Source organism: Genypterus blacodes, unplaced genomic scaffold, assembly GCF_046128005.1.
Source record: "Genypterus blacodes isolate CSIRO-AG114 ecotype Tasmania unplaced genomic scaffold, CSIRO-AGI_Gbla_v1 ptg000058l_1, whole genome shotgun sequence".
In the NCBI taxonomy this organism is placed as follows: Eukaryota; Metazoa; Chordata; class Actinopteri; order Ophidiiformes; family Ophidiidae; genus Genypterus; species Genypterus blacodes.
In genome coordinates this window covers 238,079-251,318 of record NW_027466870.1, presented here as the reverse complement: position 1 = coordinate 251,318, position 13,240 = coordinate 238,079, and the positions used below count along the sequence as shown (strand labels likewise).

General features: G+C 46.4%; 1 protein-coding gene across 4 annotated transcripts in view; it reads left to right on the top strand.

Annotated features, from left to right (window-relative positions):
• sbno2b (strawberry notch homolog 2b) overlaps nucleotides 1-11,929 on the top strand; it is a 51,689-nt gene extending 39,760 nt beyond the window's left edge. For all 4 annotated transcript variants that reach the window (XM_076153405.1, XM_076153404.1, XM_076153406.1 and 1 more), the window contains 16 exons: nucleotides 687-769; nucleotides 1,068-1,253; nucleotides 1,436-1,557; nucleotides 1,655-1,786; nucleotides 1,897-2,032; nucleotides 3,279-3,391; nucleotides 4,296-4,367; nucleotides 4,479-4,587; nucleotides 4,695-4,766; nucleotides 4,858-5,001; nucleotides 5,096-5,190; nucleotides 6,119-6,211; nucleotides 6,367-6,498; nucleotides 6,936-7,012; nucleotides 7,306-7,496; nucleotides 7,655-11,929. In XM_076153405.1, the coding sequence (XP_076009520.1) occupies nucleotides 687-769; nucleotides 1,068-1,253; nucleotides 1,436-1,557; nucleotides 1,655-1,786; nucleotides 1,897-2,032; nucleotides 3,279-3,391; nucleotides 4,296-4,367; nucleotides 4,479-4,587; nucleotides 4,695-4,766; nucleotides 4,858-5,001; nucleotides 5,096-5,190; nucleotides 6,119-6,211; nucleotides 6,367-6,498; nucleotides 6,936-7,012; nucleotides 7,306-7,496; nucleotides 7,655-8,931 (3,034 nt within the window). In that variant the 3' untranslated portion in view covers nucleotides 8,932-11,929. The remainder of the gene's footprint in view (nucleotides 1-686; nucleotides 770-1,067; nucleotides 1,254-1,435; nucleotides 1,558-1,654; nucleotides 1,787-1,896; nucleotides 2,033-3,278; nucleotides 3,392-4,295; nucleotides 4,368-4,478; nucleotides 4,588-4,694; nucleotides 4,767-4,857; nucleotides 5,002-5,095; nucleotides 5,191-6,118; nucleotides 6,212-6,366; nucleotides 6,499-6,935; nucleotides 7,013-7,305; nucleotides 7,497-7,654) is intronic.
• Nucleotides 11,930-13,240: the final 1,311 nt, after the last annotated feature.

The following is a 13,240-nucleotide window of genomic DNA, read 5'->3' as shown; positions in this document are numbered from 1 at the left end:
GTGTGTGTGTGTGTGTGTGTGTGTGTGTGTGTGTGTGTGTGTGTGTGTGTGTGTGTGTGTGTGTGTGTGTGTGTGTGTGTGTGTGTGTGTGTCTCTCTCTCAGAATGACCGTGCACAGCTAATTTTGTATTGGTTTTTTAATATCTGTGGTGCATTTGTGTAATCGGTTTCAAGCTCCCTGAAGTTGCGCAACAGGTTGATTAGAGAAATAAAATCCCCCAAAATGACAAAATGGGTTTTCTGGGTTTCAGAAGAAGAGAAACTTCTTTTTTTATTGAGGTATTCAATAAATGATGTCATTGCAAGTGATTTTTCTTCTTTGTCAGCACCAGCAGTCGGACAAGGGATGTTCTAAATAAGAGATTGGTTTCCTCGCATTCCATTTAGTGACTTTGTCAAACTGCCAAATGTTTACCACAGCTGTAGAGAACATACAGAAGCACGTTTGACCCCCCCAGCGCCTCCGAGCAGACATGCCCGAGTGTCTGGCGACGTCACTCTGCAGACAGCGTGCCAGTCCGCCCGTCAAAAGCCCACGACTATAATTAGGACGGAGCAGCACCGCAATCTGTCGGCGCTGTCAGAGCCGCCCTGTGTGCCGGACTTGATTGCTTCCCGCCGTGAGGGCGAGTTTCTTTTTCTCCCTTCCTAATTTTCTGATTTTCCTCTCTCCCTCGCTGCTGCAGGGGAGTTTTCCAGTCTCTGGTGTTCAAACATTTCCCGTCAGAGAAGCAGCGGAGAGAAAAGGGTCCAGGGAATAAGAGGAAACGTAAGTGAAAAGGATGCATTAGTCACACCGTGTCAGCATTGATACCCTTTAATAATGCCAAAATCATTTCCATGTTTCCGCTGTTATTCGGTGTAACCTGCATTTAGCTGAGATGTCAAACCTTTCCTTCGCCCTTCAGTCTATTTCACAGTTAACGACATGCTGCGTTGTATCAGATCGTTGGGCACCATTTGGCACCGTTTGCTCACAAAGCAGCATTCCGTTGTGCTCCACATCTGTTTTCTACCCTCTAATCACGTCGCCTCATGTTCGAAACCATGTTGTTGCTGCCAATCAGGTAAACCGAGAGGCCGCCAGCCCAAGTTTCCAAAGCACGCGGTGGTGGACAGCGGTGGCGTGATCAACATCAGCGACGACAGCAGCAGCGACTCGGACGGCATGGACACAGACTCCAACTCCTCACCCGACTCCCTGCTCGACAACGATGATGTCATCTTTGTGAACCACACTAGCTGCCACACGGGTAAGAGAAGCAGCGAGGAGCGCTCTTTCTTTCCTTTGTGTTGTCGGGGAAAGGTGATCAGTCTGCACGTCAGAGGATTTGCCCGATCTTGATCAGACACGCACGTCTAGACGGCTAAAGCGATGTGTCAGCGTTCTCTGCTGTGAATGAAGTTCATGTTTACTCTTACTTTCTGCTCACAGCCAGGATCGAGGAGATGAAGCAGGGCCTCCTCAATAAAATAGCCGTGCTGGGAAAAGAACTACCTCTCAATACCTTGGATGAGCTCATCGATAAGTTTGGAGGACCAGATAAAGTCTCAGAGGTATGAGCATGAGCGCCAACCTGTCAGCTAGTCGGTGTGGTGCTTTACCTGCCGGGCTTCCATTCATTGCAGGAGTTTGTCTCTTTTGTCACCACAGATGACTGGTCGCAAGGGTCGTGTTGTGCGGCGTCCTGACGGCAGCGTCCGTTACGAGTCCCGGGCAGAGCAGGGCCTCACCATCGAACACATCAACATCAAGGAGAAAGACCGCTTCATGGGCGGAGAGAAGGTCAGGCACCACCGCCATCAGTCGGATCGTAAATTGGCAGCTACGTTTGTTGTCCAATAATTGTAAAGGCCGTAAGAAATCTCACCTCAACCCCTCTCCCTCCTCTGCAGTGTGTGGCCATTATCTCGGAAGCGGCCAGCTCTGGGATTTCTCTGCAGGCAGACAAGAGGATAAAGAACCAGAAGCGCAGGGTCCACATGACTCTGGAGCTACCCTGGAGTGCAGACAGAGCCATTCAGCAGTTTGGTGAGTCAGAAACATTGAGCGGGATTAAATGCACGAGAGTGGAAAGTCATTTAGAAATGACTTCTCCTTTCCCAGAAAAAGTGCCCGTGTTCCAGGAGTGGACTGCATATCGTTTAATTTAACTCAAATAAAAGCCTCAGCCGTGATCTTTGGCCTTTGAAGCGCATTAAATATAATTACAGCATCTGTGTGAAATTTAAATGAGACGGCAGTTAGGTGCTGGCCTTACCTTCTGCTTCATGGCCTTCACTCACAATCACAAATGGCTTCTCTCTCTAGTTTCCCTATGCAGAGGGGAAGAAGTGCTATTCCTGCACCCATTCATATTTCTGTCACTTATGTGACTTAGGTTATATTAATGGCAATTGCTCTCAGATCAGCTTCTCTTCTTTCATTCATTCTTGACTTACATACATGCCTGTGGTTAGAGGGGGTGAGGAATCATGGCAGACGGATTCCTAGAGGAGACATTTTAAAGCCAGAGGATCATGTCCGCCGCCTTCCTCCACTCATTTCACTGACGTGTAAAGGCCGCAGATTCCCACACGCGGACAAATGATGCAAACCGAGTCAGCGAACTCTGACTGTGGGAAGATCCAAGGCCGTTATTCAATGTCTGTGCTCAGGACAATCCCACGCTAGTCTCCATTGAAATTGAAAATGGAAATGTTACCATCTCATCCCGTGCTATTTGTTTCTAATTTCATGGTCATTTTCTAACAGGTTGTGTTGTGTAAGCACTTGCTGTGTCAGCAGTATTAGATTTGTTAAAGAACCACCACTGCTCTCTCTCCATCAGATATTCATTTTCAACTCTGCTTCCTGCTCATGTAAACACTCGCTTGGTCAAGTACATGAACTTAATTAAATTAATTGATAAGCAAAGGCAAAGTAATTCTTCCACTCCGCAGCCTCCCTGCTAGATGGAGATTCATAGTCTTAATTGTGTGTGTGTGTTTGTGCTTCATCAGCAAGTCACTGTTCACACACAACACAACACATCCTGTGCCAACACGCACAAACAGCCAAGTGGTATTTAATTGCTTTCTTGCGTTGCACTTGAGTGACAGCGGTGGATAGATAGCGTTGGATTAGAAGCTCCTTCAGACGGGACTTCCTCTCAGTCAATCAGAATATCCACTTCATTTCTTTCAGCCAGTTACCATGGTCAGCCCTCTGTGTGTATGAAGCACATGTGTATTGTATGATGCCGTCTTACCTGCGCGTCCTTCCTTTGTCCTCCCAGGTCGCACCCACCGATCCAATCAGGTCACGGCCCCGGAGTACATCTTCCTCATCTCGGAGTTGGCAGGGGAGAGACGTTTCGCCTCCATCGTGGCAAAGAGACTGGAGAGCCTGGTATATACCCTAACCTTATAGATAGATGTGTGTGTTTGTGCGTGTGCGTGTGTGTGTGTGTGTGTGTGTGTGTGTGTGTGTGTGTTTGTGTCCCTCCCCATCCACTTGTGAGGAGCGTAATTGTTTCCATGTAAATAGAGACGATCTCTCTTTCGCGTTTATTGATCTCTGTCCTGCCGTGGTCGAGCCCGTTTGCGTCTTCGCCCTCTCTCCTTCCTGTTTCCCTGGATATTCTCCCCATAGACCCTTTTGTTGTTTCCAGAAAATGCTAAACCTCAAGTAATTCCTGTGTCTTTGCCTCTTGTCATCGCAATCATTTATTTATTAATGTATTCAGCATTACGAGTCATTTATTTTCAACGGTGTCACAATGTGGCAGTTGTTTGTCGCGAGGGGACGGCAGTTCCAGGAAGTCGACCTCCATGTTTGCCAAGCCCGTTCGGTAATCTGCCACGGGAACAGGGCTCCACATGCGCGCACACACGCACACACCCGCTCCAAACTCGAAGGACCGAATACCTCCGTAATTGCCCGTCTCCAAATGAGCGATGAAGTCATGTTTGGCAAGGCCAGTCTTTGTTTTGGTGCCTGGGGACATTTGTTTGTGGGCAGAGCCAGCAGCCGGTCAGATGTCGGCTCGGCTCCTTCCAAACTTTTTTCCTTGGCTTCCCTCGCAAAACTGAAAGGTCAACAGAAATGCTAAAAGTTTCCTATCGCGGCCCGAGCAGTATCAGAACCTGCATTCATCCCTTCTTTGTTAAAGCCAGATCACATTACACTGATACTGATACGGAGCCTTTTGGAATGACTGAAGACTTAGATTTGTCCCCACGTTACTGTATACAAATGCTGTGTGTAGACTGTGTAAAACTAACGGTGACAATGTTGCTGCTTCTTTTTCCAGGGTGCGTTAACCCACGGGGACAGAAGAGCCACCGAATCCAGAGACCTGAGCAAATACAACTTTGAGAATAAGGTCAGCAAACTTAATAAGCACCACACATAGAACATATCTGATCTTATTACATTAGAAAACCCCTCTCATTTGTTTCTCATTAATTAAGCATAACTTTGTCTTTCCTGGCAGTACGGTACCAAGGCTCTGGATAAAATAACCAAAGCCATCCTGGGCCACATAGAGAACAAGGTGCCCCCTCCTAAGAGCTACCCCGGGGGCGAGGCCATCTTCTTCAGAGGTACGTCCGATGTTCCCCTGCTGGACGTAAAGATAATTACAGCGGAGTCACGTTTAGGAGCGCTGTTTCACCGCCGCTCACGTTGTCGTTACCTTTCTGTGTTCCAGACATGAAACTGGGAATGATGGACGTGGGCATCTTTTGTAAGGAGCCTCGCTTTGGCATCAACACAGAGAAAGGTAAGTGTTCAACCTAAAGATGAGTTCAGCCGCGTTCGTTCCTGCAGCACGCCCTCTTTAACTCTACCTGCGTCTCCTTTTGTTCCCTCAGACTGCAGCATCACCAAATTCCTGAATCGGATCCTGGGCTTGGAGGTCCACAAGCAGAACCACTTGTTCCAGTACTTCACCGACAACTTTGACTACCTGATAGAGAAGGACAAGAAAGAGGGCAAATACGACATGGGGATCCTCGGTACGGAGCCCACGCAGCCGCTTAGAGCTTAGAGTCTGTGCGTGTTCTGTTCTGTTCTCACACTTCTTCCCTTCCCTCACTGTGGCCCTGACAGACCTCGCCCCAGGCAACGACGAAATCTACGAGGAGAAGCAGGAGAAGTTCTTGACAGTGGGGAACCCTCAGGACGGCCAGGTGGTTCTATATAAGGTAGGCACGACGTCGTCACTCCATTATTCCGCATTATTCGCACACCACTACACGATTTCTGCCGCATAAACTGAGAATTGGTGCGGTGTTGTAGTGCGTTTACATCACTGGAACAGATATGAGAAGCATCTAGTGGTATCAACAGGTCGACTGATGGACAGGCACAGAGTGATTTACACAATTACAACGTAGTGCTGTGACTTATTTGACAAAACATGCACGGCTTTGTTGTGCCTGCCAAGAAAGCTCAAAGTTTATGTAGACAAGGCAAGGGCTGATTTGTAGAATTTCAACAGACGTAAACAAGGGAAAGCTCGTCTTTGATAGCAAGTATTGAAAATCAAATCAATTCTTTGGTCCAGACAGACCAACAGCACGAGCACGACACGCTGTAACCAAAGAATCGCTACGACTGTGAAGATTAGCCGCAGCTCAGTTCCACATGAGCCACATTCCTCGAGGTGGCTCTTGTAGCAAACTGTGAGTTTTGATTGATGCCATTTTGCCAGCAGTTAGACTGTGATCATACAGGCTAAGCCCGGGGCTGAGGAGGCTGTGTCGACACTGGTGGGAGGTGGGAACGGGATAATTACCGGTATCTCCTGCTTTTAGCTGTCGGCTGCAGGCTAACCTACATTTGACATTTTAGACTTGGCAGGCGAGCAAAATGCTGCACAGCTACGACCAGTTTAGCAAGAAGTGAGAAAGAGAGAGAGAGGTGGAAAAGAGAGAGAGAGAATGTGGGTGAAGGACTGTGTTGTGAGTTTTACACAAATCTCTGTGTGTGTCTGTGTATGAAAGTAGGACAGATTCAAATCACAGCTTCCTATGCATGATACTGTATGTCCCTTAGGCCAGGAGTGTGCGATTGTATCTCTTTGTCTCTGGACAGCTGCTCCAGCCTCCATGTCTCTGTGTGCCCCTGTAGATCAGCGTAGACAGAGGAATGCCCTGGGAAGAGGCCTACAACAAGTGCCTGAAGCTCAGCGGCCCTAACGAGGGATTCTACCTGTCTCAGAAGGTGAGTGCACTCTGCTAATCCACTAACAATCAGCTTTACTGTCAGATAGGACATGCAGAGGACGGAATGAGACGTTTGCTGCAGTGATTTAGTCCCTGTGTTGTAGGTACATATGAGAAATCCCTCTGTGTGCGTTTGTGTGTGTGTGTGTGCAGCTGCGAGGGAACCACCCGTGCGTCCTACTCGCCGAGCAAGGAAGAGGCAAGAACTTCATCGTCTTCAAGCCCAACATCGGCAAGCAGACGCACCCGGAGAGCCTGGACAACCTGCACACGCGTTACAGGAAGGTGAGGACCTGTTCGCCCCTCTGTGGACAAACCCAACAGGCTCGTGTTTGGTGTGTGTCTGCACATGGGAGCTATTCGGTATTTGGCTGCCATCTTGTGGACGTTTAAGAGTATTGAACCAGATTGTTGAAGGACGATGGCGCAATATAGCCCGGGCTCTTACACGAACACCGGGAGGGTGAATGAAGTCTTACATGTGGCTCAGCCGCCTGATGAAACGTGTTTGTAGTCACGCTGTGTATCTCACATGTACACACGTTCCCCTCCACCACATGAACACAAAAGGGGCTTGATTGATCGTATTGATGTGTTCTCACAGCTGTGCGTGTGTCCCTTGTGTACGTTCGGCGATCTTTGCCAGAACTGTTGCGGCCTCTGTGTGTGTTTGTGTGTGATAAATCCCTCACCCGTTGCGATGTGTGTTCCTTGTGTTCCAGGTGACTCCGGAGGAAGCCAAGGACAGCTGGGACAACCAGTTCACCTTCTCCTTCAAGAAGTGCAGCCACGCTAACTGGTGAGTACAAAGCTGCAGCCTCCATTTGGATTCAAGCCTTCATGCGTCCAATCTGGTTCTTATTAGGATTCAGTCTGGGTCAGTTCTAAGGTTAGATGCCATTCCAGAGGTTTTGCTGGAATTGTGGAGAAATGGTTTCCATGTGCTTCCTGTTGAACTCTGTTGAAGTAGAGTTTAGCCGCTGCCTGTGCCTGTTTTGCCAGTCAAAAACAAGTAAAAGCAGTCTTTGTATTTAGCAAGTTTAATCAAGCTGTCGCCATTATCCCTCCTTCCCTCCCCCTCCCTCTCCCTAGGAATGGGAAATGCAAGAAGATTGAGGAGGGCAATGAGTGTTTGCAGGGCATGCGCCTTCGCCAGTACCACATGCTGTGCGGCGCCCTGCTGCGAGTGTGGAAGCGCGTGTCCGACGTGGTGTCAGACATCACCACCTCCAGCATCCTGCAGATTGTCCGCCTCAAAACCAAGCAGCATAACAAGCAAGTCGGTAAGTACACGGCCCCGGGATCACACTCGATTGAAGCTGGCTCAGCATCGTATGTGTGTTAGAAATTAAAGAACGGTCAAAGCTGCTGGTGTATCTTTGCGTCCAGTCTGAATGTTGACTTTGATCATCACCAGTGACACACTTTCCGTCTTTTCCAGGTATCAAGATCCCAGAGAACTGCGTGGCCCGTGTGCGCGAGGAGCTTCTGGCCATGGACGAGGAGGTGAAGAGAAGGCGCAAGGAGAAGGAGCAGCAGGCCGTGGAACAGCGGCTGGCCGACGAACGCATGCGCAAGCTGGAGCAAGCGAACAAGCACCTCCTGGCCAACCTGTTCAACCCTAACCCCGTCCATAACCAGTCGTTGACTCAGTCTCTAGCCCAGAACCAGAACCTCAACCAAATACTGAACCAAAACCCGCTACAAAGAACACAACCCCAGAACATCACCCAGCTACAGAGGGCGCAGGTGCAAAACAAGTCCACGTTACAGCCGCTCGCCCAGAACTTACCATTGTTGCCCTTACAGAGGAATTCCAGCCAAACCCAGCAAAGGGCCCACCTCAACTGGCCCAACAACTCCGGCGCCACCCCGACAACAAACCAGGGCCCCCTCCCGAGCGCCGCCAGCCTCAGCAACCACTTCTCACAGTTTTCCCAGCAGCATTTCTTATCTGCTTTCCCTCCTCTGAAGAGCCTGTCGCGCCCTCTCCATCAGGCGGCCGCGTTGTCTCCCACCGTGTTCTCCAAGAACCCCCTGAACGAGATCTTGGACCTGACTATGAGCTCGCCGACGCCCTCCCCGGACAACCCGGAGAGCGGGCTGACTCCCGACTTACTGTCGGCGTTCAGAGACGAATACCCTCTGGAGTCTCTGATCCCCCGGAGAGTAGCGAACACCCAGCACAATGCACAAATACAGCAGCAGCCGTCGCCTCTTTCGCTACAGCAGCCGCAGCAGCAGCAGCAGAATCTGCAAGTGAGACAGCAGCAGGAGAGCCAGAACTTGTTGACCAATAGCCACCCGCCAGACTTGTTAGACTTCTTAGAAATACCCCTGTCCTTCCAAATGTCCACACAGAAAGCCAGTCCTTCGTCCTCTACCTCGTCCTGCTCCTCCTCCGCCTCCTCCACCTCGTCCCTGTCCAACAACTCGGTCTCTCAAGTGTCCAGCAGCCTCCTCTCCGCCTCCACCCTCATCCCCACGTCGTCCTCCTCCTCCTCCCTCTTTTCCAGCCCGTCCCCCACCTCTCTTTTCTCCAACTCGCCCTCCTCCTCGCTCTTCTCCTCCCCCTGTGTGCTCCCGCCGGCCGAGTCTCTGACCCTGCCCAACGGCCACTGCAGCACCGACGCGCTGGACGTCCGCGAGGCTCTGAACAGCATGCTGCAGACCGGACCGGACCGCAAGTCCGTCATTCAGTACCGGCTACCAGAATGAGAGGTTGTGTAGCAACGACTCGCCTGGATGGTTTGCTTTAGGTATTTTTGTTAAGGTTGTTTTTGTTTTTTGTTTTTTTTAAAGTAGCTTGTGTCTTGTTCGCTGCTGTCTGTGAACACACTCTTGGACCTACTCCCACTCCCCTCAGGGCCTATAGTCACATCACTGCCTGTCCTGTCCTGTGCTTAGCTCGCCCACATCTCCACCCTCACTGTACCCTTCACCTCGCCCCGGGACTCGTAAAGTGACGGGGGAGGGGGTGGGGGCTCGATCCATAACAGATTTCTGTCACCAAAGTGTCTCCTTGACAGTGAAAGGCAGCTGTAACAAATTTGGAGAAAAACGACAAAAATAAGTGTGTGTTTTGCGTAAACATAAGAGCTGTCCGAACAAGCTCATTGGCCCAGGTACTTGTAGGAATCTCACACCAGTAGTAGATCTCCCCCTGCTGGTTTCTTTGAGGTATGACTAGTGAAAATGCTGGAACCCTCAAACGCCTTTCACAAGTTACAACCACATGCTCGGACTTTCCTTCCCCCCTCCCCCCTCCTCCCCGTTGCGTTAATTTGCTTCTCGGCCATTTCACTCGTCTGAAACGAGTCCATATGCAAGGCTAAGTTTGAGCAAAACTAAGGCTGTATTCAGACCTGGTCCGACTTGGGATGGCAAACCCAAACGGACCCATCTAGGGGGGCTAAAGGCTCCCGGTGTGGGAATAAGTGCTCCAACGAACCAGGTCTGACTGCGGCCTGAGGTTTCAGTCAGAAGGCGGCGTCGGAACTGGAAAACGGGATCTGTGTTTAGCCGTGAAATGCCTCAGTTTTCATTTCCCTTCACGCAAACCTTGTGTCTTCTCTCCATGCTTGTATGAACACTAGTGTGAGGGAAAAGCGAGAGGAAGAGCAGTCTGCTGTTGCAAACAGTGCCTTTGGAGAAATCTATAAAAATGCAGTCTTTAAAAATCCATGTAGGCCTAATGTATAGATTTGTACTTCTTGGACGTGGTTTGGATTTTAATTTAATATGGTATATTTGTATTTAACATGTAGCCCCTCAGTCAGTGGTTGTTGGTGTTACACTATGCTGGTGGTGGGTTTCAGGATGACCCCCCGCTGAGCCTGTACGTGCTTGTATGTTTGTCTGTGGAGCCCATTGCAGGAGACTTGTCTTTGAACTGCGCCCCACCCACCACACCCCCCACACACACACACACACAAACACATACACAGTGTAGTCGGGGTAGGTATGACAATGCAGATGTTGCAAGAAGAACTCTATTGAGCAGAATTGATTTTTAAAGAAAAAAAAAAAAGATTCTCCCAGTTTTTTTAAAGCTGACAACATTTAGTGATGTGACTCCTGGTTTGCTTTGATTTTGAAGTTCTCAGGAAAGTCCACAATGCTTGGTTTTATGTTTTTTGTGTCATTTTGGCCAGCATCAATTGAATTGAATTACAGTGAATAACAAAGACCTTTTGAAATCCAGCTTTTTATTGTCTTGAGATCTCAAACAATTGACGATTTTAGCAAGAGCTTTGCTTTGATAAGTCTGGTGATGTCGTTCCAAACTACACGTGTCTGAATGAATTGTGTTTCCAGGCATTGAAAAGCAGAGCTGTTAAAAACAGTGTGTAGACCTGTAATATCCACTGTGTATGATGCATAAATGAAAAACCTGTGAGATCTGGTCGTCTTTGTGTGAAAAGAAAATGCACTGTAGTTGGTTTATGACAAAATGCCGGGATACGTTCAACTGATCAAAAAGCAATAAAAGTATACTCTACATTTGTTATGAAATAGAAATGCCTAAGTACTGTTTTACTCTCACCAATAGGCAAGGCTTTGTGATTACCTTTGCATGGTATGAATCAAATTCTTATTTTCTGTTGTGCTTCATAGTCTATTAGTTCAACAGATTCTGAAATGCAGACGACGTTTGTACAGAAAGTTGCTGTGGGCTGAAAGCAATGCGTTTTTGATGTTTTTGTCATCCTTATTATTATAAAAAAAAAAGTTATTGTTATTTATATTTAAGGGATATTTAGATTTTAGATATGTTATCCTGCTTATTAGAGTAGATAATGAAATGTCTGGTCAGGGAAGATTCTAGTTTTCAAAATTACTATAAAAACAAACATGAAATATTATAACCTGCCACCAAATAAGATTGCACTGTTCTGTACTGCTGTACAGTGTCTGGTTGTAATTTCTGCTCATTCTGATTTTGCTTTTGTCAAGTAGAATTGTTTCTCCAACTTGCAGACCTGTTCAGGCCTTGAGTTTGCAGAGAGATACCAAAGTATTCCAAAGACAGCCCTAAAGTTACCGACGCTATATCAGACCTTTTAACAATCTCAGGAAGAAACTTTAAAGAGGTGTATTGGTGGGGTGTTAACAGAAATATGTCATTTTCCCTTCTAACAGTGGTGAAACTAACCGATACATGTGCGACTTTTCTTAATTCTGTGCTGTGACTCTTGCTGTATTTATGTTATAAACTTAATGTGATGGGTTTGTTGTTTGTCCTTGTGAAAATGTCAGTGATTCTAAATGTTTATGCCTTCTTAGGGCAAATATCAAAGGCTGTTTCTTTTTTATGGAACATTATTTTTTATTTGTGTGACATTTAAATCATGTTAAAGCTGACAGATTTTTGGATTTTTAGATTCGCACCTGGGTGAAACTGAAATGTGCAAATTTTTCTGTCCAAGCCTTTACTCCTCGGATTGACTCTGGCTCATCACACACAGCATCTCCGTTTCTTGTAAATGCTTTTTTAAAAAACTTTTTAATTTGCGATTTAAGATTTATGCATGTTTTTTTGTTTTTCTCCCCTCGTGTATTCCTTGTACCCGCTTTCATTTTGCTTCAAATATTCCCCATCAGGCACATTCCAACATGTCAGTCTGCAACACTTTTTGTCTCTTTTTTTTGTCACATAAGTAAAGCTTTATGCATCAGAGGGAAATGGATATGGACAGCATTTGTAAGGAAACATCCATTTTTTTTCAAGAGCCCTGTTACTTTTGTCGATTAGTGTAGGTAGGCCTTTTTGTCATTTTTATCATTTTGCACTAAGAATGGCATAATCAAGTTACTGTTCTCTTGTTGGATATGATTGAGAGTTGCAAGCTTGTCGTGTTCTTGATCTTTTGATGGATTGCTCTGTGTATACTGTAACCATCTTCCTTGTTTCTCCACTGTTTGCATATTATATAAATGTTATCACATTCAAATAATTTATTGCTAACAAAAAAAATGAAACAAAAAACATGCTACTGATTGTATGTATTTTTAAACAAAGCCTATTTTTTCTGTACAAAAAACAAAACTGTGTTCAGCACTTTTATTCTGGGTTGTGCTTTTGTTTTCTATATATTTATAATTTGGATCGAAATGTAGATATTGTAAAAAATTGTGCCTTTCGACTAATTCTTTAAAAAGGTTTTCTACTTATTAAAGGAAGGACTATATCAAATTGCAATCTTAACTTTGTAAACAAATAAAAACTTGAAGATTGCTGACACCGAGTCTCTGAATCTTCTCCTTTCTCCCCATCTAATCCCTTAAATTGAATTTTGGGGATTAATACATAGTGTAAGCATTTGTAACATCACTCCTCATTTGTCTACACTGTACACTGGATATTAAGAAATTCTAACAAAGACATAAAATGGAACAAATACTGAATAAATATTAGTATAAGCATGATCAATATCAGGACTTAGTTGAGAGTACTTCATCAACAATGTACTGGTGTTTCACAATAAGAATGATCAACAAAAATTGAAGCAAGCACTTAGCAATAAATAGTAAAAAAAAAAATAACTACCAATGACCTGGACAACCTGATATTTTGTGCCAGTCACTGGTAGTTTGTTCCTCTTCCAGGGACTTTTATCCTGTTGGAGGAGTGATGACCTGACACTGAGGCAGGACTCTCTGACACTGGGCAGTATGTTTCCTCCAGGTTGCCTTGATAACCTTCTAATTTCATTGTGCCCTGCACAGGTACAAGACTCCCTGTGCCAGAAGCACAGCAGGGATGGTGTTCCTTTCCTTGACAGGTTCATTTTCTCTTCTTTGAACACAAAAGTGGGTGTGACTCACCAAAAAGCTCTCATTTCTTTTAATGTGTTCAGGGAGGATGGCTATGACCTTAATCTTCTTGAAAACATTAGCAACCTTTACCTTATCTTCTCAAATAACTCTTCTTTCTTTATCTTGTCCACACAATGATGCCAACCTGCACAAGTAGCACCACTCTTCATCTCAGTTTACATACAATTACTGGTGATCATTGATATAG